Source organism: Crinia signifera, chromosome 19 (genome assembly GCF_055691185.1).
Source record: "Crinia signifera chromosome 19, ASM5569118v1, whole genome shotgun sequence".
Taxonomy (NCBI): domain Eukaryota; kingdom Metazoa; phylum Chordata; class Amphibia; order Anura; family Myobatrachidae; genus Crinia; species Crinia signifera.
In genome coordinates this window covers 95,923,227-95,950,975 of record NC_139226.1, presented here as the reverse complement: position 1 = coordinate 95,950,975, position 27,749 = coordinate 95,923,227, and the positions used below count along the sequence as shown (strand labels likewise).

The window sequence follows — 27,749 nt, the reverse complement described above, 5'->3', positions numbered from 1 at the left end:
AATTTGAGAAAAAAACAGACTATCCTAATATACAACTTGGAAAACGGTGAATTATTTATTGTTGCACCTTGAATATTGGAACCCCCATTTTTTCTGTTGTATCAGTTAATTCAGCCCTGACTTTGCATTACATTAAACTATAAGTAGTAATGGCAAAAAAAGTTTATTCCTTTCACATTAAATGTTCCTAAAAATGCTGCCATAAAATGATTTGTATTATTATTATTAATAATAATAAAAATAATAATAATGACCAAAATAGACACGTAATGTTGCTAAGCAAGTCTATTACAGCGATCACAACATGACGTGAGTACAGAATGTGGTCAGTACGAAGTATGAATGGCTACTTTAGGAAGAATGGCAACTCAATAACTCATACTACTAATATATATATATCCAAAGACAGACCTTACATTCCTCTCCCAAGATGGCGCTCATGAGGCGACGTGAGGTGCGACGTAATTCCTATGACGTCTCTTCCGGCGCTCGCCGCCGGAAGCAGCTGTAGTAGGCTGGACTCTGGAGGTTGTCGCTGGAGCTGGCGTCGCAGCAGAGTGTAGCCGGGGGCTGGGCCGTGCGTGTTAGTCCAGGTAGCACCACCGAGCGTGACCTCCCCGGGTGCAGCCACCCAGCCTAACACTAGGGCGCATTGCTGCAGCTGTGCAGTACAACAGCACAGTCTGATACTGCTTTTCCCATTTATTTCCCCCCTCCTGACTTCTTTTCACGATTGTTATGGTCAGCCTTCCCTGCCCATTTTCCCAAATGTGGGCAGAATGAGTTAAAACAGTGATGTGGAGGCATTTACCAGCAAAGTCATGAATTGGGCAACATGTGGGAAAATCAGAGGGTTGCTATTATCAGTCCATAAAGAGCAGCCACGGTTAGATTTGCTTCCAAAACTCTTCACTTGCCGGTGAATCTGCAGACGAAAAATGTTTCAATACCTTTTATAAGGCGCATTATTATACCAGCTATTACGTGATAGTAGGTAGCATATGTGGGATCGGGTGTTGTTGGGAAAGGCGGGTGCATTGTCATATTTAATGTCCTTCTACTACAGACTAGTTGGTCACCCATGTCTGCAAGAACTATGTTTTATATTAATCTATTGCATGTATTTTGTGTTTGGGGTGAGATTCACTTTTTTTTTTTTTTTTCATTCCTGTAGTTATCTGAGAGCTTGAGTACAGCTGGATGTCTGGTCTGCATAGGAATAAATACCCCTCACCCCCCGGTTCCAACCTTCTCAAGTTTCTTAAAGTGGTGCCCATACACAAGTGTGATTTGGGCCCTTTTCACCCGATTCTGACACATTGTCCAAGAAATAGTGTGATCCAATGTGTGGTTTTGCGATCATCGGATCGGAGCCATCGCTGCTATAAAGAGTTATTGTATCCCGCAAATGTGACTGGGATTGCTTACAAAACATCATATGCAAAAGGACTGCATACGCTATATTGTATGCAATCCTGGAAGCTGCTGGGGATTTCTAGTGTATGGTGGCCTTTAATGTATGCCTGTATGTTTAAATGCCCACTCCTGAAGCTTATCATTCTGTGTTTTGAGTTTGGGTAGCATTCCATTAGGTGCGGCGATCCTTTTTAATTCATTTGTTTTTTGGAACTCTTATTGTAATCTTATACTGGATGAAACATCATCGGGTTTCGGGTGTATCTGTAGAAATCTGATTTTACTGTTCCTGATAGAAAGTATTGTCTGTGTAATCATTTAGATCTGATGTGATAAATGATTTAGATCTGATGTGTTTTTATACTCATGCAATTATATGTGCCGTGTCTTACTGTGCTGTTTTTCTCCAGCAGGCAGGCCATGGATAATGTGTTTATCCAGCATAGTGTCAAAGTGCTGCAAGCCCTTAACAAGCAACGAGAGGAAGGCCGATACTGCGATGCCACCCTGGTGGTTGGCGATCTCCATTTTAAAGCCCACTGGAGCATATTGGCTTGTTGCAGTCACTTCTTCCAGAGCCTTTATGGGGATGGCACCTCCTCAAACATTATCCTTCATGAGAGGTTCTCTGAAATCATGGGTCTTCTCCTGGACTTCCTCTACACAGGAGAGTTGGCTCTTTCCCAGCACAACATTGACAAAGTCCTAGGAGCGTCTAAGGAACTTGGCATTTTTGAAGCGGTGGAGGCCTGTGAGCGGTTTCAACCCAAGTGCTTTAATCCGGTGGATCAAAGTCAAGACTATTTTCAGGAGTCCGGCACAATGTCATCCCTAAACGGACACTTGAAGGAGGCGGAGGAGTCCGATGGAGAGGACACATTAAAGGGGATTTCGGAGCTCCACAATGCCCTCTCTGACACTGTAGTGCCTTGTGAGCAGAGCAATGGTCAGGACAACAGCCTCTCCCTGCTTCAAGGGACCATGGAGATCTCCACCTTCCAGGAAACCACAATTAAGAATCCAGGTCTTGTCACAGAACCAGTGGAACGTAGGGAGTTCAAGCGGCTAAGAAGAGGACAGAAGAGTGAGCTATGTATTAGCGAAGATGGGGATTATATTTCGGTAATACTGCATTTTCTATTTTTAGAGTTCAGTAAAAGTTTTGTGGTGAAACGTTAATACTAAACAACTTGTCTTAAAATTCAATACTACTATAATACTATAGGCCAACTGTGCTTTTGTCGCAGCTAATATATATGCAGCTTTTGAGCCTCTTCGAGTCGTGTTTCTTATTCATATCTCACCAAAAGCAGGGGGACGGGTGTTACCAGACATCCTGAGTTGAGTATATGGATTGTGCAGGCCAATTTCAGTTTTAGTTCCTGCACGAAGCAAGGTGTAGGTATATGTGCAGTTACTATCACAGCTGGGGGACTTGTGTACAGAGGTTGGTGGATGGTAGCATAGGTCTTCGGATAGCTGCAAGGCATCTGGAATTGTGACATTTCACTCAACTCAGAGTCCAGACCCCCAGTGCTGTCCCAGGTCCTGATCATTTGTAGTTTGTGGCCTGCCTAGCTCCCCCACTTCCCTGCAGAGAGAGAGAGCAGTAAATCAAAACTCCAAAATGAGACCCAGAAAAAGATCTAAAGATTGCGTCATTGGTTGTGGTAACCCTAAATGACTGGATGTGTCTTTATACCTCAATGACCAGTCTTATTTTCAGACTGACTTTGACACTGGGTAAGTACTTGGTGTGCAATTGATATGCAGACCAGCGCTGTACTAAAATCACCACAGCAGAGAGTAACACCCCATGTGGGGAAGAGAAACTTCACAGAACCCTACCTATGTCATTTCATAGCCAGACCAAGCATACTCCATTGGTTATTTGTTAATAGCAGGCTTTGTTTTTAATTGGTAAGTATATATTTTTTTACAGTTTAGACTTGAGATCATATTTCAGAAACATGGGTTCAGAGTAGGGATGGCCATTTGTGCAGTCACCATCAATGGACCATCAATACTGCAACCAGGCATCAATTGTAACAAACTTTGTGATGGATGGTCAGCGAAAGTTTTACCCATTATTAATTTTCTTTGACTGATTGTCCCATGGGCCACTCAGACTGTTGGGATGGAGCTTCACAGGGTTTTGGGGGCGGGGCTATGTTCTGTGTCCCGACACCTTGAACAAAATAGCACAGCTAAACTCGATTTTTCTTTTTTTGTTATCGGTGAAGGGAAACATCTGGTTCTCCCCATCGATGGCAATGATTTAAAATCATTGATGGTCAATGGCCATCCCTAATTTGGAGTCTTCTTTCCCAGAACCTGGGCACTTGGTTAGTTGAGACTGCGGCAAATTTATCTATCTATAAAGTCACTTAGTGCTCCCATACAATTTGTTTTATGCTTCACCTTTTTTTATAATTCTGAATTTTTTTTAATCTTTTTTATTTTAGTTTAACACCTGCAATTGTTCCCTGGATCACACGATGCTCGGCATTCACATACGTATGACAAAAGTAGTCTAGAATTGCTGAAATGGAAAGAAGAATAGAATTGCAGTAAAAATCCTCTTTCTGTAATGTTTTGTAATTGTTGATATATTGTCTCTTCTATTGAAGTGGGACTTGGAGGTGGATGAGATCCATGATGTCATAGCAGAGGACACGGACAATATCCAGGATGATCTAGACGAAGACTATGTCCTAGAACAGAAGATCCCAAGCTCTAAGCGAAGGACGTGCACACCCAAGAAGATTGTCATCTTAGAACCTTCTGCCAATGATGTCGCACTGGAGGAAGAGCTGAAGAACAAGAGAAATGCTAATAACCCGGTGGAGTGTCCCATATGTCAGAAACGGTTTCTTAGCAAGTATTATCTCAAGGTCCATAACAGGTAATGTACTATCTTCAAGTTCTCCACTATTGCTGTAGTCAGGTCTTCAACTGGGATCATATCATGTAGGAATCTAAGTACCCTGTGACTCTCCAGTTGTTGAGCAAAAGTTCCGCCATGTCATACCATCCAGAGGCTTAGTTCACTCATACCTGGGGGAGTCAAAGTTTACTTACTTCTAGTGTTCATTCTAGCACCCTACTGAGATACAGACCAGAGTGTGCTAGATGCACCAGCATGATCCACAAATCAAAAACCTGAAACTGAACTATGCTTCCCATAGAACCCTGCTTTTTATGTATTATAACCGTGCCACCAGTGTGACACAGAATATAGTATTTTCTGTTTTTATTTGGAATTGGAAATTTGCACTGAAGCTGATGAAAAAATAATTCTGCTTCACTGATGGTGTAAGTTCACGCCTGATATTCTGGTGGTCAGGGTGCTTTTCCTGGGTTACGGAACCACACAGGACACTGTATATTATGAACAGATGTAGTTGTGCTACAAGTAACAAACTGGGCACTGTATAGTGGAAGTATTTGGCGTGCAGGTAGAACACAAGTTTGGAAGGTTACACTATCTGCAGCATATAGTACACCTGTAATGTAACAGACGTCCGGATTGTACTGATGCTCTGTCATTGCACCAGGAAGCACACTGGGGAGAAGCCGTTTGAATGCACGAAGTGCGGCAAATGCTACTTCAGGAAGGAGAACTTGGTGGAGCACCAGGCGCGGAACTGTATGAGCAGAATTGAGCAGGTGGGTCCAGCTCCTTTTGGTGGATACAGCCTTACCTATGGGTAGGAGGCCGGCACTTCACCCTTTTGGCTGGGGGCACAGACTCTCTCAGTAGACATTGTGGAAATGGATTTTACCTGTAGTCCATTGTTTTTGCTGGCTAAAGCTTGGTAAACCACTAGTAGATATATCTACAGACGGATCAGACAGCATGTTCTCCATACACTCTGCCCAATCCCTCAGGACTGACATCACAAATTGGCGGGTGCACCTGTCCACTGAGCTGTTTATCACCGGTGGCTCCTGACACGGCTTTCCAGGTGGATCGCCCGTACACGTAGCACAATGCTTTAATATATCTTTAGATTTATCGGGTATCAGCTGTGGTGTACACCCGATGCGATATTTGTGTGAACGACGCCTTTCACAGATATATCGCTCACACACACCAGCCAACGGTGCATCGATATATAGGATGTTCAATCAAACGGCCGATATATCAACCAGTGTTTGTGCACCTTAACACCTCCTGGAGTAAGGCGCTGCACTATGGTTATCAGGAGCCTCTTGTTTGTTCTGAAGCTGTCATTTCTGTTTTCTCGTTATAGGTTTTTAATTGCACAACTTGTCATGAGGTTTTTAAAAGAAGGATGGAGCTGAGGTTACATATGGTGACCCACACAGGGGTAATGCCGTATAAGGTGAGTGTATCCTGCAGTAATGTGGCCTATTTACACTGCAGGATACAGCTTAGCTCTTTGATGTTATGCAATACATTTATGTCTATTAAATGCAGTTTGGATTATTTTTTCTCCTAATTGATGCACGTTTATTAAATATATTATATTAAACAAATCGGCTAAATATATGCTGCTTTAAAGGCTACTGGGGCCTACACACGTAGCGATGAGCGTTCCTCAGAACGCTCAGCACACAGCGCTGCACAGCAATGTGCCGCTGAGCGATCTGTCGGGGCCAGTGTTCTCTGGTGAGAACACTGGCCTTGACCCTGGTGATTAACTAGATTTATCTAGCGTGCTGGATATTAACCTCTTCAGTGGTATGGGCAGAAATTTTCCAGGCTCAGCTCCACTGCCGCAGCGGGCTGTTCCTGAAAATATCCGGGCACATTCACCAATATGAAGGTGTGCATCACCTCTCCGGGCACCCCCCACAGTTTTGTGGTGGGTTTTGCTGGGGCAGGACAAACCTGGTAGCAAAACCCACCTCTCAAGGTGTTAATCGCTAGGAGATAACAATGCACAGGGCCGTGCATCGCTATTACTATGGCCCCTACACACAGAGCGATGTAGGGGCATTTTCTAAGCAATCTTCTGAGATCGCTTAGAAAATACCAATTAATGGCTACGTGTGTAGGCCTCATTGTATTCCGTTTGTCTCTGCGTAGGAAGGCAAGTGACCCTCTTAAAGTGAGAGTATTTCTAAACTCCGATAGCTCTGTCCTGTTATAGATTTTACCAGTTTATCATTAATGATCCAGCAGGAACGCTAGGTCCTTCTGTAGTAATGTGATTGGCTGAGGTAGACTTGTTGGTTAATATTACATCACTAGCTGAATACCGGTGCTTCGTTACTGAATTTCAGGTATTTCTGTGCGTTTAACATACAATCTACATTTTCAATCTTTCCTTCAGACTAAGCCCCTAACAATCCTCCAATTTTTTTTTTTTTTTTTTTGACAGATTGTAGGTAAAAGAATTGGCAAAAAATGCTTTTTTTTTTTAAAACCTAGATTAATACACTGCTTAAAATGTATATATACATCTACTGAAAAAAATATATAGTATATCTGACCCCTTTTGCTTCAGCCTCATATTGCTCTGGGATAATATATCCGATTAACCTGCAGTAAGCTACGAAAATAATGACGTACCCCTTTTCTCCAAAGGGTGGAATTTTGAAAAATCTCTTCTTATTTGGTGCCTAGGTCACAAAAGAAAGCTTCTGTCCAAATTTCATGTTCTTAGTCCTTATGGTTCTTGGTGGTATTTGGCTTTTATATACTGTAGGTAGATTTGTCTGTGTAAGGTGCCTGCACTTGGCACGATTGTATGGACAATCCAATCTGTCACCCAATTCCTTCAGTGCAGAACACTCTTGACCAAAGTCTTTTATGCGTGCGCACACGTAACGATTGTGTAATGATCAGATGATTAGATGGGTCGTTTTAACACAACATTGGTACAGTGTTCATCATGCCTACACACCGAACAAAGTGTATCAAATTCTACAAGAAAGGTCGTTATCTGAAGGGATCAGAAAGCAAGATAAAGAAGGGGAGGTTACCCACACACAGACAGTTTTTAAACTACAGTTTGCTCCAATTGGTTGTAAACTGACATTGTTTAAAGAACCTATCCGACCTTTTTTTGAAATAAATTTAGCTTCCAATAGGTGGGTTAATACTTCCTAAATTCCACTAGGTGTCACTGCTGTGGCTAGCTGTTGCTGTGATATAAACCATCTGACTATACAGTACATCAGACATTAGATGGCGCCCCGATGGAGCAATTCAGATATTGTTCTGTTCAGCAACACACAGCCATTTCAGATAACGGGCAGTAACTAAACCCAACTACCACAAACCATTTGTGCTAACAGTGTTAATAAAATCTAGTCCCTTAATTATAACGCAACGTGGCATTTACAGGATGCAGGTGGTATTTGGGGGATAGTCTGTATGCATTATAAATACCCCTCTATCGCAATTTAGTGTAGCTGTCTTTTTAAAAGTAATCCACAATCCCCAGCACAACGTGGTTATATGGCTGTACACTTTCCGTTCTGTGGTTTGGCACTATGGCTGCATAACTGTAAACTGGCAAATATACAATGTCCCAAGTATGGCAACATTTTTTTTTTTCAAGCGGTCAAGGGAGACATCCTTAAGTCACATCAGAGAAGGAATGTGTTTTCCATTTTCCAATCACAAGGGAAACCTGGGTCTTGTTGTTTTCACCAAATAAGTGTCACTGTCACCTTGTCCTATCCTGCCATAGTGCTACAGAAAGCTGAGGCTTCCCTAATTGTATGCTCTTTGCACCGGCATCTGTTATTTATTGTTGCTTTGTATTTCTCGTGTTTGTATGGATTTCACAGCCTTGGCCACTGTGCTTTCATTGGCTTATATGTACATGTGACTTGTTCCATTAAAGGGCAAGTTAGCTCCAGATGACTCTGGCGGTATATTCTGGGTCCCAAGCATTGTCTATGGGGATTCTCATGGAGAGGTCACTACTGTCACCTGTCCATCAGAGCTGGCATAGTAAATGAACCTGGAGCTTTTCTCACATATACAGTAAGGCCAGTTAGGTGGATGGCAGACAGTCTGTTCAGGGGGAATGGGACACTTGCAGTACAAATAACCTTGGTGCCACATCCCTCACAATAACTCTATCACCTTTTTCTATTGTTTCATTGTTTAGTGTACGACGTGTCCCCAGCAGTTCATGCAGAAGAAACATCTTCAGAGCCACATGATCAAAATGCACGGAGAACCCAAACCTCATGCTGTGAGTATTCCCTGTGGGATGTAAGGAGACTTCATAGTCCTGCGCTGTGATCACATGTGCTAGATGATTCTCAGAATCGGTCCTCAGGACCCCAAACAGCTCACATTTCCCAGGTCACCCAGCAGGTGTACAGGTGTATTCTTTATTCACTGAAACATCCTTTGAGTCACCCAGCAGGTGCACTCATTACTCACTGACACATTTCCCTGGTCACCTGGCAGGTGTATTCTATACTCACTGACATCCCTCAGGTCACCCAGCAGGTGTACATGTGTATTCATTACTCACTGACACATTCTTTGGGTCACCCGGCAGTTGTACATGTGTATTCATTACTCACTGACAAATCCTTTGGGTCACCCAGCAGGTGCACTCATTACTCACTGACACATTTCCCAGGTCACCTGGCAGGTGTACAGGTGTATTCTATACTCACTGACACATCCCTCAGGTCACCCGGCAGGTGTACATGTGTATTCATTACTCACTGACACATCCCTCAGGTCACCCAGCAGGTGCACTCATTACTCACTGACACATTTCCCAGGTCACCCAGCAGGTGTACAGGTGTATTCATTACTCACTGACATATCCCTTGGGTCACCTAGTAGGTGCATTCATTACTCACAACACATTTAACAGGTCACTTGAAAGGTGCACTTTATTACTCACCGACACATTTCCAAGGTCACCTGGCAGGTGCACATGTGTAATTATTTACTCACTGACATATCCCTCAGGTCACCCGGCAGGTGGACATGTGTTCTCATTGCTCACTGACACAACCCTCGGGTCACCCGGCAGGTGCACTCATTACTCACTGACACATCCCTCGGGTCACCGGAAAGGTGCACTCATTACTCACTGACACCTCCCTCTGGTCACCCCACAGGTGTTCTTATTACTCACTAACACATCCCTCGGGTCACCGGAAAGGTGCACTCATTACTCACTGACACATCCCTCGGGTCACCCCACAGGTGTTCTTATTACTCACTGACACAACCCTTGGGTCACCCAGCATTCTAAATGATCCACAGCTGGAGCTAATTATTTTAGCTCCAGCTGTGGAAAACATAAACTACTCTGTTTCAGTACCTACCCCACATAACCTCCATAAACCTCTTTCTGCACATTTCCATCCTCCTGACCCAGGCCAACCTTGCTGAACCACCTACTCATACAGCCACCCAGAAACTGTGCACTAGATAACAGATATATTTTTTTGTATCAATGCCGATTTCCCTAAGCTAAGCTTGCGAGCAGGGCCCCTCCTACCTCTGTCTGTCTGTAAAGGTGCCCATACATAGTGAGATGCGTGCTAGGTGCGATTCAAATCAGTCTGTTTTCACTCCTTGCGGTGAATCTTTTTCACTTGAAATATTCAATGTTCATTGTTCGCTGAAAGCCAACACTGAATGCCGCCAGTTCTCCGTTTCATGCTCGCTACAATTCACTGGTGTATTACAATGGGGTTTTCACTGTGATTCGCCTGGAGTGTATTCAATGCTAGGATGGCGAACTGCTTTCTCCATGATTTTTGCCATGATTCACCGTTTTGCATTCGACATCTTTTTAAGGTGAACTGGAAAGTGATCTTTTAAAATAAAGGTGTTTTTGTCAAAAAATCTGTAATTTTATTCTGTGAAGGGGCATGCTATTTGATTCATTTGCTTGCAGCACATGAATATATATATTTAATTTTTAACTTTTTTTTCTTTTTACACATTACGCCAGCAGGGGCGTGGAGCTGCTCATTACATATTCACTGCACACTGGTCCCGCTCATTACATATGCACGAGCGGGACCAGCGCAGCGCTCCCTCCACCATGTCCCCTGCCAGCTCTCCCGGGGGACAGCTTGTCCTGTCTGTGTCTCTGGGAGCCCCCCTCCTCCACCACAATGCCAGGTGCAGGCATCCATCTACCTGCCTTCCGCCGTCCTCCCGGCCCCCTGCGGCATTCGCTGGGGGGGAGGGATAAATATCACCATCAGGGGAAGCGAACCCCTGCGGCGTTGAATCGGGGGGAGAGGGAGGGCTGGCAGCGGATGCTCCAGCCTTCCGGAACCCAGCGATTGTGCAGCAAATCCTAAACAGGATTCGCTGCACATTGCGAAACTAATCATTGAATAGAGATGAATGTGTTCTATGCTATTAGAACTTTATACACTGTGCTATTTGATCTACATAAGATTTGGACTAGACTAAAAATATGTAATTTAAAGATCACATGCTGTTTCCAATTGTAAAGCGCAACAGAACTTGCAGAGCTATATAAGAAGCTGTTAATAATAATAATAATAATAATAATAATAATAATAATAATAATAATCAGGACCTATGTGTTCGAGAGATCCTCCTATTAATGATGACAGATGTATGAGAAACATAGAAACATAGAATTTGACGGCAGATAAGAACCACTTGGCCCATCTAGTCTGCCCCTTTTTTATAAACATGTTACCTCAAACCATATTTGATCCATATTTCTTTGTAAGGATATCAATATGCCTATCCCAAGCATGTTTAAATTGTACTACTGTATTTGCGTCTACCACCTCTGATGGTAGGCTAGTCCACTTATCTACTACTCTCTCTGTGAAGTAATTCTTCCTCACATTTCCCCTGAATCTTCCTCCCTCTAGTGTCAGTGCATGTCCTCTTGTTCTGCTGCTCCACTTCCTGTGAAGAATGTCTCCCACCTGTACCTTGTTAAAGCCCTTGATATATTTGAAAGTTTCTATCATGTCCCCCCTTTCCCTTCTCTGCTGTAAACTATACATATTAAGATCTTTTAGTCTTTCCTGGTACATTTTGTGATGTAGGCCATGCACCATTTTAGTTGCCCTTCTTTGTACAGTCTCTAATGTATTTATATCCTTCTGGAGATATGGCCTCCAGAACTGAACACAATACTCTAGGTGAGGTCGTACCAATGACCTATACAGTGGCATTATTACTTCTTTCTTTCTACTGCTGATACCTCTCCCTATGCAACCAAGCATCTGACTTGCCTTCTTCATTGCTTTGTTACATTGCATACCTGCTTTTAAGTCCCCTGAAATAGTGACACCATGAGCATGCATGTGTGCGCTTCTGTGTATGCATGATAGCTTCTGAGCGTCAGCTCACGTGTACTACCAGCAGCAGCTGCTGATAACCCGCTGGTTGTGTTGTAGTGCCCCACGTGTGGGAAATGCTTCTTTACACGGACTGAACTCCGCCTCCATGAAGCCTTCAAGCACCGGGGGGAGAAGCTGTTTGTGTGTGAGGAGTGCGGGCACCGAGCCTCCAGCAGAAGCGGGTTACAGATGCACATCAAAGCCAAGCACAGGTCAGAACTTCATGTCTGCAAGTCACAGTGTTCTGTTGTAGTATAAGTGACTGCCTTCAAGCAGCATCCGTATAAGGCTATTAGACAGGGGAGGGGAAGCAGTGGGCTACCGGTTCTCACCTGGTGGGATATTACAATGGAAAGGAGAACATTACACATGTAAGAGGTCTAGTTCCCTTCCTTATTGGCCCATATTAACATGAGCACTGTGTATAGCCCTACTCCTAATATACTGAGCCCCCCGGTACCACCCAGCTCCCCCCACTCAGCTGCAAATGGAGCCTCCCAGGTTTAATACGCAAACTACCTTTTTAAATTGTTAAAGGAGCAACATCAAGGCTTTGGATGGTAATAGTACATAGGTGGATATCTCCAGATCAATTTATAACACGTGTTTTCCCCTCTACAGAAATGAACGCCCCTTCGTATGTGAATTCTGCAACCATGCATTCACCCAGAAAACCAATTTGAACATGCACCTGAAGACTCACACGGGGGAGAAACCGTTCCAGTGTCACCTCTGTGGCAAAACGTTCCGGACACAAGGTGAGAAACCCGGTACAAAAACATTGGCGCTTTGTTTATCAGCTGGTCTGTTGGGATAAGCCTACCCTGCTGTACACTGCAAGGTTGTTCCATGCCCCCTGCCAGATTCTGTATACATACGCTCTGGTACAGATTTCCAATGTGCTTTGCTTTCCAAAAGGCTCATCTGATTCGCCAATGTCATCTGCAGCCAATAGGAGCACAGTCCTTCATGACACATCTTACCTTCTTTGGTCTAATGAAGTAGAGTACACAGCATTGCTTCCTGTGTAAATGGCTGTAATATAATGTATGATGGTGATATGGCAGTCTTAGCGGACAGCAATGGCAGGTCCTAGTACTGGATGTCCCCACATCTATAGTAAGCTTACTGTGTGTCGGTGAGTAACTTTATTGTGTCGGCAGGATTTTCTCAGAATGTCAGAGATTGACCAACCAATGAGCTGACCGAGATCTGCTGCCACCTCATTTACCTTAGAACAGGTACTCAGCTTCCTCTCACTCCCTTCGCTGCTATTACACTCATTGTATCACTGACACATCTCATAGGTGGATATTGTACGTATGCGGATCTCCAATGCTGGATCTCACCCTCTATCGGCATCTTCTTGACCTAAATCCTCGTGGATCAAATTAAAAGGTTTTGCTACTATAAAGTCTATTTACTTCCTCCACCTATTATTATAAGCTGCTTAATCCTCCTTTACCCTCAGTAATTACAGCCGTAGTCGCAGCGTATGCCATGACCTCTGTAGGTTCTGCCATACTCCAAACTCTCTGCCATAAGTGACCAGTGTAGTAATTGGTGGAATACTCCAGTATATTAGTGTGATTTTCTGGATTTCTGTGGGTTTTTTCCACTTTTTGGTGTTATATATTTTTTCACATGTAAAAAAAAATCATAGTGGGGTTTATTTTTTTTGTAGATGAATCTGTGTGTAGGGGACATAGGGATAGTAATGCCCAGCGTGTCGCCATCACCCAGCAATTAGAATCCAGCATGCTGCATATAAATTTAGTTAATCGCCGGTGAGAACACTGGCTCTGACAGATCGCTCAGCACACATCTCTGTGCAGTGCTGTGTAGCGCTGTGTGTGCTGAGCGATCTAGCATCGCTCAGAACGTTCAGCATATCTCCCTGTATGTAGACCCCTTTAGAGTCTTCATTCCTTTCTGTGCCTCATCCTTGGATCATCCTGCTGGTGACCTCTGGATTAGAGGTGGGGGACACAGTGGCTGGTGTTGGGGGCCAGTGCTTTCTGCTTCCAATATGATGGCATTTCTGGCTTTTTCATCTTTTCCACAGTACCAGCAGAACCTTCACTAAGTTTTTCTTTACTCCAACATCTAATTATAGAGGTCTTACCCAGATCCCCATTGCTGGATTTCTCTGGAACCTCTACCCTTATTCTATATAATAAAGCATTCTTACAGGGCCTAGAATGCCATTTATAGCCTTGCAGCTGAGACTCAGGGGAATTACAGCACATGGGGTTGTAGTGGTCTTAGCTGAATAGTGAGTTCAGATAAAGGTCTGATTCAGACCTCATCGCTGCTGCTCACATATGCAGAGGTCTCTGATCAGAAAGCCACTGCCCAGACAGAGGGAAATCCTGCCCTGTGCAAGTCTGCGAATGCCTTACGACTGGATCGCTGGTCTGCAAATTCACCTGCAACTCACTCATCACATTGAGCAGTTTTCTCAGTCTGTGCAAGTGTGCGCAATTCTTACCCTTCCACAACTGTTTAGACAGGCTGATCCAGGCTGGAACTGAGGATATACATCCTCCCCTGGGCACGGCTGCATTTTTCGGGCCACTCCCAAAAAAGGTTGGTTACCACCCACAAACGGCAGCTTCCTGTCTGACGCATTTACGAAAAACTGCTGTTTTTTGTTGCTGTTTGGCTGCTGTATCTGCGCACATGTGCAGTTGTTCAATAATATGTCATCTAGCGAGTTCACACAACAGCGATCAGCTCTTAATAACCCCCCAAATAATGAAAGTAAACCTAACTACACTATAAGGGGAAGGGGAATAGGTTTACAGGTGGAGATGCCAGTACCCTGGTACTGGCTTCAAGATAATAAATGTTAATGTGTGCTAAATCTATATATTGAAAACCATAGATGTGCAGAGGTTTGCTTCCTCTGCTTGCTAAGACACTCAGCACAATCTGACACCCAGGGGACCTGGTGGCTCACTTACGCTGGGCGTCCCCCGCGTATTGAGGCTTAGTGTATGAGGACGCATCCATATGTTTATGCACTAGGGCCAGGTAACCTCATGTCAGGCAGGAAGGTCCCTGCTTCCTAATAAGTTGACCAGCTGCATACTTGTTCATTCTGATATTGGATTGGCTCTTCTGCTTGTGGGTGAGGAGGACACTTTGTGATCATCATATGAGAACTATAAAAGGAATAACTTTGCACTGATTGCTCCCATGGGAGGTTTTATTTATACAAATAAGCAGAAATAATTAGTAACCATACTATGCAAATAATTACCTGTATACAACCCCTCTGCCTATATTATGTTCTTGTACTTTCCTTTCTTCAGCCAGTCTACGTAAGCACAACCGGACACACACAGGGGAGCGGCCGTTTAGCTGTGAGTTCTGCGACCAACGTTTTACCGACAAAACCCCCCTCTTACGGCACGTTGCCAGCCGACACCAGGAAGGGAGACCTTACTACTGCCAAGTCTGCGGCAAAACCTTCAAAGGTAAACCGGCGAGAAGGCCGTATGTGCTGTTGTGCGATGATCCTCTTATGTGTCTTACACTCATATAGGGGGAGGGTTCTCCAACATACTAAAGAAGAGGAGTGTTTCCCTTCGGAACGCGATTCTATCTTTCATTTTATAGACTACATAAGTGATAGATGGGTTATGATTAGCTGCTTAGGGCAAAATCCTCCCCATAATGTTACGCAACGCATGCTGCCACATTATATTGGACACGTGTCCAGTGGTTCACTGTCAAATGTGATGGGATAAATATTTAAAGGCTTCAGGAAGCCATGCCCGTACTGATCCTACAATATGTAACAAGCTGTGGCCTCTATGCAGTGGCCCATTATCAGTGACCACTTTATACATGACCACAATCATCCATTAATTAGATCTGCTACGTTTTGCCCCACACACGATAATACTGTAGTAACAGCTGTATAGCTTCATCTCACTATGTCTTATTCCTCCCCCATAGCCACCGAACAGTTGCGTGTCCACGTGGCCAGACATCGGGGAGTACGGAAGTTTGAGTGCACGGAGTGCGGGTACAAGTTCACTCGGCAGGTGAGGGCAGTAGCAATGTTGTAATATGTAAATGACCAGGTTATCTGAGACAATCGCTCCTGCAGCCAATCTGAGACCATCGCTGAGTATTAAAGCCCTACATGACCCAGGCTCAAGGTACCTGAAGCTGATTCCATACTGTTCCAGCCAAGTACTGTGGTCTGTAGATGAAGGACTTTTAGCAATACCTAGAATCTCCCATAATTCATCTGGGGGTTGATATTTTAGCCATGCTGCTCCGACTCTATGGATCTTGCTTCCCAGCGCAGTTCGAGAGGCCCCCACTCTGCAATCCTTCAAAAAACAAGACTTTCCTGTATACTCAAGCATTTCCATAATTCCTTTAAGTATAGTTTATGAAAAGCTTTTCTGTACTTCATTGTTCCTATACTGTATTACATTCATTCTATCTTTTATGCACCTTTAAGCTATAAACTTTATATAAAATTATTTTTAGCCAAGTTCCTCCATAGATAGCGCATCGCTTAGTGCTCACACTTTATAACACCCCCACTAACCACCACATACCTCCTGTGCTACATTAGAATGTCTCCTGTACCAGATTCGGGCACTGTAGTCTTCTATAGTTCTGTAGTCTCTGTGTATTTGCATTACTTAAGGTCTGTGCCCATTTGTTTTCTCAGAAGAGGTGCAGTAGCCGTTATTGTAGAAATATTTGTGTCATTTGTGTACGCCCAAAAACATCCCTTGCAAATACTGAAGGCAAATATACAGAAAGAAGACCCTGAGTCTGCTATCGATGAGCTGTGATATATTTAGACACACAGCGTGACACCAGAAACCAGGGATATCGGGCACATGCAATTAAAAGATAGATATAATAAACTGCAAATTAGTCATAAACAGGTTGTGGCAAGTGCTGCTCTCAGGAGTGATTCTGGATCACTCAGAATAAAGAGTGATTTGCTTTATCTAATAGCTAAATCACAAAAGCAAAGTACCCTAACTGAAGGCAGCCTGTATGTTGTGTCGTCATGTTCCACCATGATGTCACTAGTTTCTTGTGAGTGAACTAGCGAATAGTCTAATGAGTCTGCATACCTTCTGAATGACTATAGCAGTCTATTAAAATCTCAAACAACCCTATGCCATATTTCCATGTTTTTTTCTTCTTCCTAAAGGCTCATCTCAGACGACACATGGAAATTCACAACCGCATTGAAAATTACAATCCACGTCAGAGAAAACTACGCAATCTAATAATAGAGGAGGACAAGAGCGTGGTGATTGGGTTACAGAGTCCCCATGACCTGGACGTTGGCCCTATAGAGATCATAGTGGACTCCATCGCCTCCAACGCACTTCCAGAAGACGTCACAGAGCAGAGACTGTGTACGGAGGACGGGTTCCCGGCAGAAGTCATGGAACAGTCTATAATCATCACAGCCACCATACCTATAGAGGATTGTGAAACGTGATCATCTGGCAGCACCCCGTCCCTAATAGCGAGTTTATTTATTACATTGAAGCATTCTATTTCCAAATAAAAGGGAAAGCGCACAAGTTTATACTATTCTGCCCATTGCATTGTCTGAATGTGTTCTTATGTAGTTAAAATGCGGGATTTCTGATAGTAGTCGCCAGGCGGCAATAGCTGAGATCGTGTTAAATTAACCCCTTCACGACATTTGACGTATATATACGTCATGGCCGGGAAGTACTTCCCGACCGTTGACGTATATATACGTCATGGCTTAAAACTGTCACTGCGTCTAGAGACGCAGTGACAGAGGGACGATGTCTGCTGTCCCTGACAGCAGACATGTCCGTGCATGCCCAGGGGGGGCGGCGATGCCGCCCCCCCGTCGGCGATCGCTGTGATTGGCTGTTCATTGTGAACAGCCATTCACAGCGTTTTCTGTGTCACCGGCGAATAACGTTCGCCGGTGACACGGGATCGGAGGTGATTGGTGCTGTAAAGTACAGCACCAATCACCGCGGGGTGTAAGGGTGACACTGGTGTCACCCCACCTCACCCCTCCCGCCCCCAAAGGCCGTGATTGGTTCGTCGGACCGACGGACCAATCACAGCCATGGAGGGGGGTTTAAACTAACGGTGACTGCACTGCAGACGCCATTCCGGTCTGGAATAGCGTGCAGTGCGGTCACCGTGCCCAGCTGCCGCCTATACTGACCAGAACCCATCCAAAATACTTACCTGATCATTGATATTGCTTATGCTTGTGACATCTTGTGACATCCTGTGACATCTTGTGCTGCTGCGATTTATTAGATAGAGAGAGAGTTAGAGAGAGATAGAGAGAGATAGAGAGGCCTAGTGCTATATTTTGTGCTGCTGCAGTGTGATAGAGCTATAGATAGAGAGATAGAGAGAGAGAGATAGAGAGAGAGAGATAGAGAGAGAGATAGTGACAGATTGTGCTATATATTTTTTATATAACTGAAAGAGATAGAGAGAGATAGAGAGAGATAGAGAGGCCTAGTGCTATATTTTGTGCTGCTGCAGTGTGATAGAGCTATAGATAGATAGAGAGAGATAGAGAGAGAGAGAGATAGAGAGATAGTGACAGATTGTGCTATATATTTTTTATATAACTGACTGCTGCCCCCCCTTTTGTGCTGATCAGTATAAATTAACTGATCAGCAACTTTTTGGGGGCGCAGGTTTTTTTTTATATATAGATATACCTGTCAGTGCTGCTGCTGCAGTGTCATAGAGTGATAGATAGTGAGAGATAGAGAGATAGAGAGAGATAGTGACAGAGAGTGATAGAGAGTGCTAAATTTTGTGTCTGCTGCCCCCGCCTTTTGTGCTGATCACTATATCTGAGGTGATCAGCAACTTTTTGGGGGTACAGAGGTTTTTTTTTTTATATATACCTGTCAGTACCACCAAAGGTTGTGCACCTGCTGCCCCTCACTGGTAATCAGTGTCGCATCACTGATCACCTTTTTTTATTTTTTGTGAGTGCTGTGGGGTCTTTTTTACATTTTTTTTTTTACACACACTGTGATTTTGTGTGTGTCCTGTGGCCACTGTGCGCTGATCAGTGACGTACATCACTGATCAGCTTTTTCGGCACAGGGTTGATCTATTTTTTTTTTTTTTTTGGATCAAATTCCTGTTGCCTTTGAGCGCTGTTCAGTGACGGACGTTACTGACCAACATCTGTGCTCAATTTTTGGCGCAGGACCTTTTTTTTTTTTAACCCCTTCCATTTTTTTTTTTTTAACCCCTTCCATTTTTTTTTTTTAACCCCTTCCATTTTTTTTTTTTTTTTGAACCCTTCAATTTTTTTTTTTTTGTATTTTTTTTTTCTGCACTACATACATACACACTACACACTACATACCCCCCGGGTTGAAATAAAGTTTGTACCCCCCCCTACACTATACACGTGTTGAAACATTTCACTACCAGTAACACAAAAATATAAATGACATCCCAAATGTCATCCCAAATGTCGTCCCAGTCATCCAGGAGAATGTATTCGGTGGAGGAGGCATATGCCATGCTTGCCTCTGACTCTGACACAGCCAGTGAGGCAAGCGGGGAATTTGAAGGATTTGTCTTAAGCTCCTCTTCCTCCTCTGATGATGAGGGACCCCCTCAAAGACGCCCCCGTAGAGCAGCTGAGACCCCCCCCCCCCAATAATTGATCTCGTATGGACCCCACCACCAGACAATTTTGAGCCCCAGGTTCCTGAGTTTTTGGCCATCCCAGGAATCCAATTTGATTCAACAGGTCTCAGAGAAATTGACTTTTTCAAATTATTTTTCTCTGATGATTTTATAAATTTAATGGTGGACCAAACTAATTTATATGCCCAGCAGTTTATTGCTCAAAACCCCACGTCATCATTTGCTAGGTGGACCCCTGTAGATGCAGTAGAGATGATGATGTTTTGGGGTCTGGTGTTACATATGGGCATAGTAAAAAAGCCACAAATTAGGCAATATTGGAGTACAGATGTTCTGTACAGCACCCCATTTCACCGTATGGCCATGCCCCGGGCTCGTTTTGAGGCAATCCATAAATTTATACATTACACCGATAATGCACAGTGCCCACCCAGAGATGATCCCACCTTTGACAGGCTATTCAAAGTCAGGCCGGTCATTGATCATTTCAGTGCCAAATTTGCAGAGCTATACATCCCTGATAAATGTATTAGTATCGACGAGTCCCTTATACATTTTAAAGGAAGGGTTAAATTCCGCCAGTACCTTCCCAGTAAGAGGGCAAGGTATGGCATAAAAATGTATAAGCTGTGTGAAAGCACCACAGGGTACACCCACAAGTTTAGGGTATATGAAGGGAAGGATTCAAGAATTGAACCACCAGAATGCCCCCCCTCCCTCGTAGGTGTTAGTGGAAAAATTGTCTGGGATTTAATGCACCCCTTCCTGGATAAGGGTTATCACCTCTATGTGGATAACTTTTACACCAGCATCCCCCTGTTTAAGGCCCTTGGTTCAAGAGGTACAGCAGCTTGCGGTACTGTGCGCAAGAACCAAAGAGGCCTCCCCAAAACGCACATTGCCCAAGTAATGAGAAGGGGTGAAAGCAGGGGAATATGCACCGAAAATATGTTGTTGGTCAAATATAAGGACAAGAGGGATGTCCTTATACTGACAACAATTCATGGAGACAGTACCACCTCCATCCCTGTACGAGGTACCAGTACCCACACCTCAAAACCAAATTGTATCCTAGATTACAATAAGTACATGGGCGGAGTGGATCTTTCAGATCAGGTACTGAAGCCGTACAGTGCCCTGCGGAAAACAAATATCTGGTACAAGAAGCTGGCCGTGTATATCATCCAGATGGCACTGTATAACGCTTACGTGCTATTCCGTTCTACCGGCCAGAGGGGGACATTTATGCACTTTCAAGAGGAAGTCATAAAGAGCCTAACATTTGGGAATCAGCAGGCAGAGGGCCCCAGTACTTCTAGTACTGGCCCCCGTATTGTACCAGGGCAGCATTTTCCCAACGAAATCCCCTCCACTGCAAGAAAGGGCAGGACACAAAAAAGGTGCAAAGTTTGCTATAAAAAGGGAATAAGAAAGGAAACTATTTTCCACTGTGAAACTTGCCCCGACAAACCCGGCCTATGTATAAAGGAGTGTTTCAAAATATACCACACATCTATGGATTATTAGGTTCATCATTTCACCGTGCTTCGGGGGTCTTGCTAATGCCACATAGCACCCACCATTCATTCCACCAGAATCTGAGCTGCAAAAACCAAAAATCACTCCTTCCCTTCTGAGTCCTGCCATGCACCCAACTGGTATTTTTTGGTCACATGTGAGGCATTGCCGTACTCTGGAGAAATTGGGGCACAGATTTTGGGGTGCTTTGTCTCCTTCATTCCTTGTGAAAATGAAAAATTTTGAGCCAGAAGTACATTTTTGTGTAAAAAAATGTATTTTTTTCATTTTCACTGCCCAGTTGTACCAAAATTGATGAAACCCCTGGGGGTTTGAAATGTACACTATACCCCTAGATGAATTCCCTGAGGGGTGTAGTTTGCAAAATGGGGTCACTTGTGGGGGGGTTCCACTGTATTGGTAATGCAACATAGCACCCACCATTCATTCCACCAAAATCTGTGCTGCAAAATCCAAAAATCACTCCTTCCCTTCTGAGTCCTGCCATGCACCCAACTGGTATTTTTTGGTCACATGTGAGGCATTGCCGTACTCTGGAGAAATGGGGGCACAGATTTTGGGGTGCTTTGTCTCCTTCATTCCTTGTGAAAATGAAAAATTTTGAGCCAGAAGTACATTTTTGTGTAAAAAAATGTATTTTTTTCATTTTCACTGCCCAGTTGTACCAAAATTGATGAAACCCCTGGGGGTTTGAAATGTACACTATACCCCTAGATGAATTCCCTGAGGGGTGTAGTTTGCAAAATGGGGTCACTTTTGGGGGGGTTCCACTGTATTGGTAATGCAACATAGCACCCACCATTCATTCCACCAAAATCTGTGCTGCAAAATCCAAAAATCACTCCTTCCCTTCTGAGTCCTGCCATGCACCCAACTGGTATTTTTTGGTCACATGTGAGGCATTGCCGTACTCTGGAGAAATGGGGGCACAGATTTTGGGGTGCTTTGTCTCCTTCATTCCTTGTGAAAATGAAAAATTTTGAGCCAGAAGTACATTTTTGTGTAAAAAAATGTATTTTTTTCATTTTCACTGCCCAGTTGTACCAAAATTGATGAAACCCCTGGGGGTTTGAAATGTACACTATACCCCTAGATGAATTCCCTGAGGGGTGTAGTTTGCAAAATGGGGTCACTTGTGGGGGGGTTCCACTGTATTGGTAATGCAACATAGCACCCACCATTCATTCCACCAAAATCTGTGCTGCAAAATCCAAAAATCACTCCTTCCCTTCTGAGTCCTGCCATGCACCCAACTGGTATTTTTTGGTCACATGTGAGGCATTGCCGTACTCTGGAGAAATTGGGGCACAGATTTTGGGGTGCTTTGTCTCCTTCATTCCTTGTGAAAATGAAAAATTTTGAGCCAGAAGTACATTTTTGTGTAAAAAAATGTATTTTTTTCATTTTCACTGCCCAGTTGTACCAAAATTGATGAAACCCCTGGGGGTTTGAAATGTACACTATACCCCTAGATGAATTCCCTGAGGGGTGTAGTTTGCAAAATGGGGTCACTTGTGGGGGGGTTCCACTGTATTGGTGCTTGGGGGGTCTTGCTAATGCGACATAGCACCCACCAAAATTCCACCAGAATCTGAGCTGCAAAATCCAAAAATCACTCCTTCCCTTCTAAGTCCTGCCATGCACCCAACTGGTATTTTTTGGTCACATGTGAGGCATTGCCGTACTCGGGAGAAATTGGGGCACAGATTTTGGGGTGCTTTGTCTCCTTCATTCCTTGTGAAAATGAAAAATTTTGAGCCAGAACTGCATGTTTGTGTAAAAAAATGTAATTTTCCATTTTCACATCCCAGTTGTACCAAAATTGGTGAAACCCCTGGGGGTTTGAAATGTACACTATACCCCTAGATGAATTCCCTGAGGGGTGTACTTTGCAAAATGGGGTGACTTGTGGGGGGGTTCCACTGTATTGGTGCTTTGGGAGTCTTGCTAATGCAACATAGCACCCACCATTCATTCCACCAAAATCTTTGCTGCAAAATCCAAAAATCACTCCTTCCCTTCTGAGTCCTGCCATGCACCCAACTGGTATTTTTTGGTCACATGTGAGGCATTGCCGTACTCGGGAGAAATTGGGGCACAGATTTTGGGGTGCTTTGTCTCCTTCATTCCTTGTGAAAATGAAAAATTTTGAGCCAGAACTGCATGTTTGTGTAAAAAAATGTAATTTTCCATTTTCACATCCCAGTTGTACCAAAATTGGTGAAACCCCTGGGGGTTTGAAATGTACACTATACCCCTAGATGAATTCCCTGAGGGGTGTACTTTGCAAAATGGGGTGACTTGTGGGGGGGTTCCACTGTATTGGTGCTTTGGGAGTCTTGCTAATGCAACATAGCACCCACCATTCATTCCACCAAAATCTTTGCTGCAAAATCCAAAAATCACTCCTTCCCTTCTGAGTCCTGCCATGCACCCAACTGGTATTTTTTGGTCACATGTGAGGCATTGCCGTACTCGGGAGAAATTGGGGCACAGATTTTGGGGTGCTTTGTCTCCTTCATTCCTTGTGAAAATGAAAAATTTTAAGCCCGAACTGCATGTTTGTGTAAAAAAATGTAATTTTCCATTTTCACATCCCAGTTGTACCAAAATTGGTGAAACCCCTGGGGGTTTGAAATGTACACTATACCCCTAGATGAATTCCCTGAGGGGTGTACTTTGCAAAATGGGGTGACTTGTGGGGGGGTTCCACTGTATTGGTGCTTTGGGAGTCTTGCTAATGCAACATAGCACCCACCATTCATTCCACCAAAATCTTTGCTGCAAAATCCAAAAATCACTCCTTCCCTTCTGAGTCCTGCCATGCACCCAACTGGTATTTTTTGGTCACATGTGAGGCATTGCCGTACTCGGGAGAAATTGGGGCACAGATTTTGGGGTGCTTTGTCTCCTTCATTCCTTGTGAAAATGAAAAATTTTGAGCCAGAACTGCATGTTTGTGTAAAAAAATGTAATTTTCCATTTTCACATCCCAGTTGTACCAAAATTGGTGAAACCCCTGGGGGTTTGAAATGTACACTATACCCCTAGATAAATTCCCTGAGGGGTGTACTTTGCAAAATGGGGTGACTTGTGGGGGGGTTCCACTGTATTGGTGCTTTGGGAGTCTTGCTAATGCAACATAGCACCCACCATTCATTCCACCAAAATCTTTGCTGCAAAATCCAAAAATCACTCCTTCCCTTCTGAGTCCTGCCATGCACCCAACTGGTATTTTTTGGTCACATGTGAGGCATTGCCGTACTCGGGAGAAATTGGGGCACAGATTTTGGGGTGCTTTGTCTCCTTCATTCCTTGTGAAAATGAAAAATTTTGAGCCAGAACTGCATGTTTGTGTAAAAAAATGTAATTTTCCATTTTCACATCCCAGTTATACCAAAATTGGTGAAACCCCTGGGGGTTTGAAATGTACACTATACCCCTAGATGAATTCCCTGAGGGGTGTAGTTTGCAAAATGGGGTCACTTGTGGGGGGGTTCCACTGTCTTGGTGCTTGGGGGGTCTTGCTAATGCGACATAGCACCCACCAAAATTCCACCAGAATCTGAGCTGCAAAATCCAAAAATCACTCCTTCCCTTCTAAGTCCTGCCATGCACCCAACTGGTATTTTTTGGTCACATGTGAGGCATTGCCGTACTCGGGAGAAATTGGGGCACAGATTTTGGGGTGCTTTGTCTCCTTCATTCCTTGTGAAAATGAAAAATTTTGAGCCAGAACTGCATGTTTGTGTAAAAAAATGTAATTTTCCATTTTCACATCCCAGTTGTACCAAAATTGGTGAAACCCCTGGGGGTTTGAAATGTACACTATACCCCTAGATGAATTCCCTGAGGGGTGTAGATTGCAAAATGGGGTGACTTGTGGGGGAGGTTCCTAACTTTTAGCACTTATGGTGCCTAGAAACCTACATGGTGCCTAAAAAAAAATCTCATAAAAAGGAGGCTCCAAAATCAAGTAGGTGCTCCTTCTATTATGAAGCCTGTGGTTTGGTCAACGTGCACACTAGGGCCACATATAGGATATTTTTGAAAACAAAAGAATTGGGGGAATCAATTTTTAGTCACATTTCTCTAGTAAAATCTACTGTATTCGTTAGAAAAATGTATTAAAATTGAAACTCTGCAAAAAAAAAGAAATTTTGAAATTTCACCTACACTTTGTTTTAATTCCTGTGAAACACCTAAAGGGTTAACAAACTTCCAAAATGCTGTTTTGAATACTGTGAGGGGTGCAGTTTTTGAAATGGCATCATTTATGGGGGTGTCTCACATACAAGTCCCTCAAAGTCACATCAGAACTGAACTGGTCCCTAAAAAAATCAGTGTTTGAAATTTTCATGAAAATTTGAGAATTTGCTATTCATATTGTAAGCCTCCTAGTGTCCAAAAAAATTAAAAGGAAGTTGAAATAATGATGGAAACATAAAGTAGACATATGGTCTATGTTAGTTATTAACTATTTTGAGTGGTATGATTATTTGTCTCACAAGCAGAAAATTTAACATTTTGCAAATTGCTAAATTTTCCATTTTTTCACGATATTTTGGTATTTTTCACAAAAAAACACAGACTGTATCGACGAAAATTTACCACTAACTTGAAGTACAATGTGTCACGAGAAAACAATCTCAAAATCACTGGGATAAGTAAAAGCAAAAAAAAGTTATCCCCACTTAAGTGAGACATGTCAGATTTGAAAAAAAGGGCTCTGTCATGAAGGCACAAACTGGCTCTGTCATGAAGGGGTTAATATAAACACCCTTTTATACTTTTTCTTTGGGACAAACATGGATTTTAGTTTAAAATATATTAATGTGGGGGTTTCGCATTCTTTTGTAAACCTACAGACCAAATCGTAGAAGCAGCCATTATGTGTGGCTCCGAAGCATGAGAAGGCCGGTATTATCAACCAGTGCCTCATGAATAAACACTGTTCATAATGCACCTCAGCCATATCAATGGTTCCTAAGCAAGCACATGACTGAATTATTGTGGGTATTTGATCGGTTGCGGCTAGATCCACGCCCACCAGTCCTCCGCATTCGGATGGACTCACACTTTAAGAAGAGGGCATGTTTACGGACGACATCCAAACCTTGCGTGAGCGGTGGACACACACACATATTCTGCACAGTCTTACAGCGTCAGAACGGACGGGAACCTGCCCGTACGCACCGATGCGGTGTATTTCCGCAAAACATACTACTATCATCGGAACTCATACATCACACACATGACACACATATGCAATTAGGCTACCTCATTAAAAAGGGATTGTTTTTATTGTGTATAAATGTGTGCTGTTATTGGTGAATGTAAAAGTGACATGGATATTTATATTAGTGATAGCAAGTTCTGTCCATTGCTTTCAGTGTAAATGTGTGTACAAAATGCAGCCGTGCTTTCAGCATATATTTGTGAGTTTTGTAATGGTCCATTTAAGCTGCAATGGTACCAATTGAAGCAATGACAAGAGTGTAATTAATGAGTAATGAGTAGAGGAGTGGATTGTTTTGTGTTCAGCTGACATTGGTTCAGGTGCGGCCGTACTAATTGGGCGTTCCGAATGCCTAGCGCATGACCTTGCGTGGCGCATAGCGTTGCCCACGCATGCGCAGACGGCTAAAAAACGCCATCCGAAAGAATTTGGAAAATTACGCATCGACCAGAATAAGGCCCAAAGTGACTTCTGAAGTACCATACTCCAGTTAACTGATGTTGGCATAACTGTAAGAACCTTATACATGTGAAAACCATAAGGCAAAAACATGATAGAAACACCCTTTTATTGCTATTGGGTCAATGATGAGAAAATGGTACCACTGACGTCACTTATACCCCTTTTACACCGCCGAAAAATCCGGGTCAGCGGCGGGTCAGACCCGGATCTTCGGCGGTGTAAATCCCTAACGCCGTGTCCCTTTACACGGGACTTCTACCCAGGTCCTGACCTGGGTAGAACATGGCTAGGACCTGGGTAGAGGGCGGTGTAAATTGGAACGCCGGGTCGGATGATCCGGCTCCCATTTACATCAATGGGGAACGTCCAACCTGCGGACGCTGCGGTTGTCAGCCTGACACTGACAGCCGGCGCTGCTGTCTGCTATACCCTGCACACAGCAGCGGGGGAGGGAGGTGAACGGATGCCTGTGTGCGGCATCCATTCACCTCCTGTGCGGGGGGGGGGGGGGGGGTGCGCGCGGTGACTGGGGGCAGCCCAGCAGCTTACCTTAGTGCTGGGCTGCCCCCAGCAACGTTCCGGTGCGGCGGTGATTGGCGCTTGGAGATGACATCATCCAGTCATCTCCAAGCCCGGTGTAAATTGCACTAAACGCCGGGTCACACCCGGCTTGAACCTGCGTCTAAAAAAGCCGGGTGCGACCCGGCGTTTTGGTGTAAAAGGGGTATTAGCTAGATTATTCCTTTTTGTCATTTCTTGGCTTCTGGATGGACCCTGGTCTACATACAGAAATTACCAACATTTAAATGAACTGCCTTATTGATGTTATTATCCAACCGCATATTAAGGCCCACCTCAATATCCACGCACCTGCGTTTCCCTCCCATCATCAAAGGCAATTACAATTCTACAAAGCATTTGCCTACATTATACGCTGTGCTTACAGTTCTCCTACCACAACATTTATGTTGGCCAAGTTCCCGCCTCTCTGGTGCTCCAAGGTGTCAAATCAATAAAACAATCCTACCTTAGAACTATCATCTGGCTGGTTACTAGTATTACTGCAAAGATTGGCCAAACAGTTGGTTTACCACTAGGGGGCACTGTT

At 43.8% G+C, this 27,749-nt stretch overlaps 1 protein-coding gene across 3 annotated transcripts; it reads left to right on the top strand.

Moving 5' to 3' along the window:
- Positions 1–445: 445 nt before the first annotated feature.
- Positions 446–17,310, top strand: ZBTB48 (zinc finger and BTB domain containing 48). Of its 3 annotated transcripts, none has more exons than XM_083162960.1 (11): positions 446–593; positions 1,830–2,538; positions 4,047–4,321; positions 4,974–5,085; positions 5,673–5,765; positions 8,511–8,597; positions 11,779–11,933; positions 12,343–12,479; positions 15,039–15,203; positions 15,688–15,776; positions 16,919–17,310. In XM_083162960.1, exons 2-11 carry the CDS (start codon positions 1,837–1,839, stop codon positions 17,213–17,215), a joined length of 2,112 nt encoding a protein of 703 aa, XP_083019086.1. In that variant the 5' UTR covers positions 446–593; positions 1,830–1,836; the 3' UTR covers positions 17,216–17,310. The 3 variants fall into 3 exon arrangements, with proteins under 3 accessions (XP_083019086.1, XP_083019085.1, XP_083019087.1); XM_083162959.1 differs by having other exon boundaries at positions 466–593; positions 1,827–2,538; XM_083162961.1 differs by lacking the exon at positions 446–593 and adding an exon at positions 806–990 and having other exon boundaries at positions 1,827–2,538.
- The last annotated feature ends 10,439 nt before the right edge of the window (positions 17,311–27,749 follow it).

Excerpts from the sequence above, each read along its gene's own strand:
- ZBTB48 (XM_083162960.1), top strand. The coding sequence starts at position 1,837 with ATGGATAATGTGTTTATCCAGCATAGTGTCAAAGTGCTGCAAGCCCTT. Across the intron at positions 2,539-4,046 it reads AAGATGGGGATTATATTTCG|TGGGACTTGGAGGTGGATGA; the intron begins GTAATACTGCAT and ends CTTCTATTGAAG. Across the intron at positions 5,086-5,672 it reads GTATGAGCAGAATTGAGCAG|GTTTTTAATTGCACAACTTG; the intron begins GTGGGTCCAGCT and ends TTCTCGTTATAG.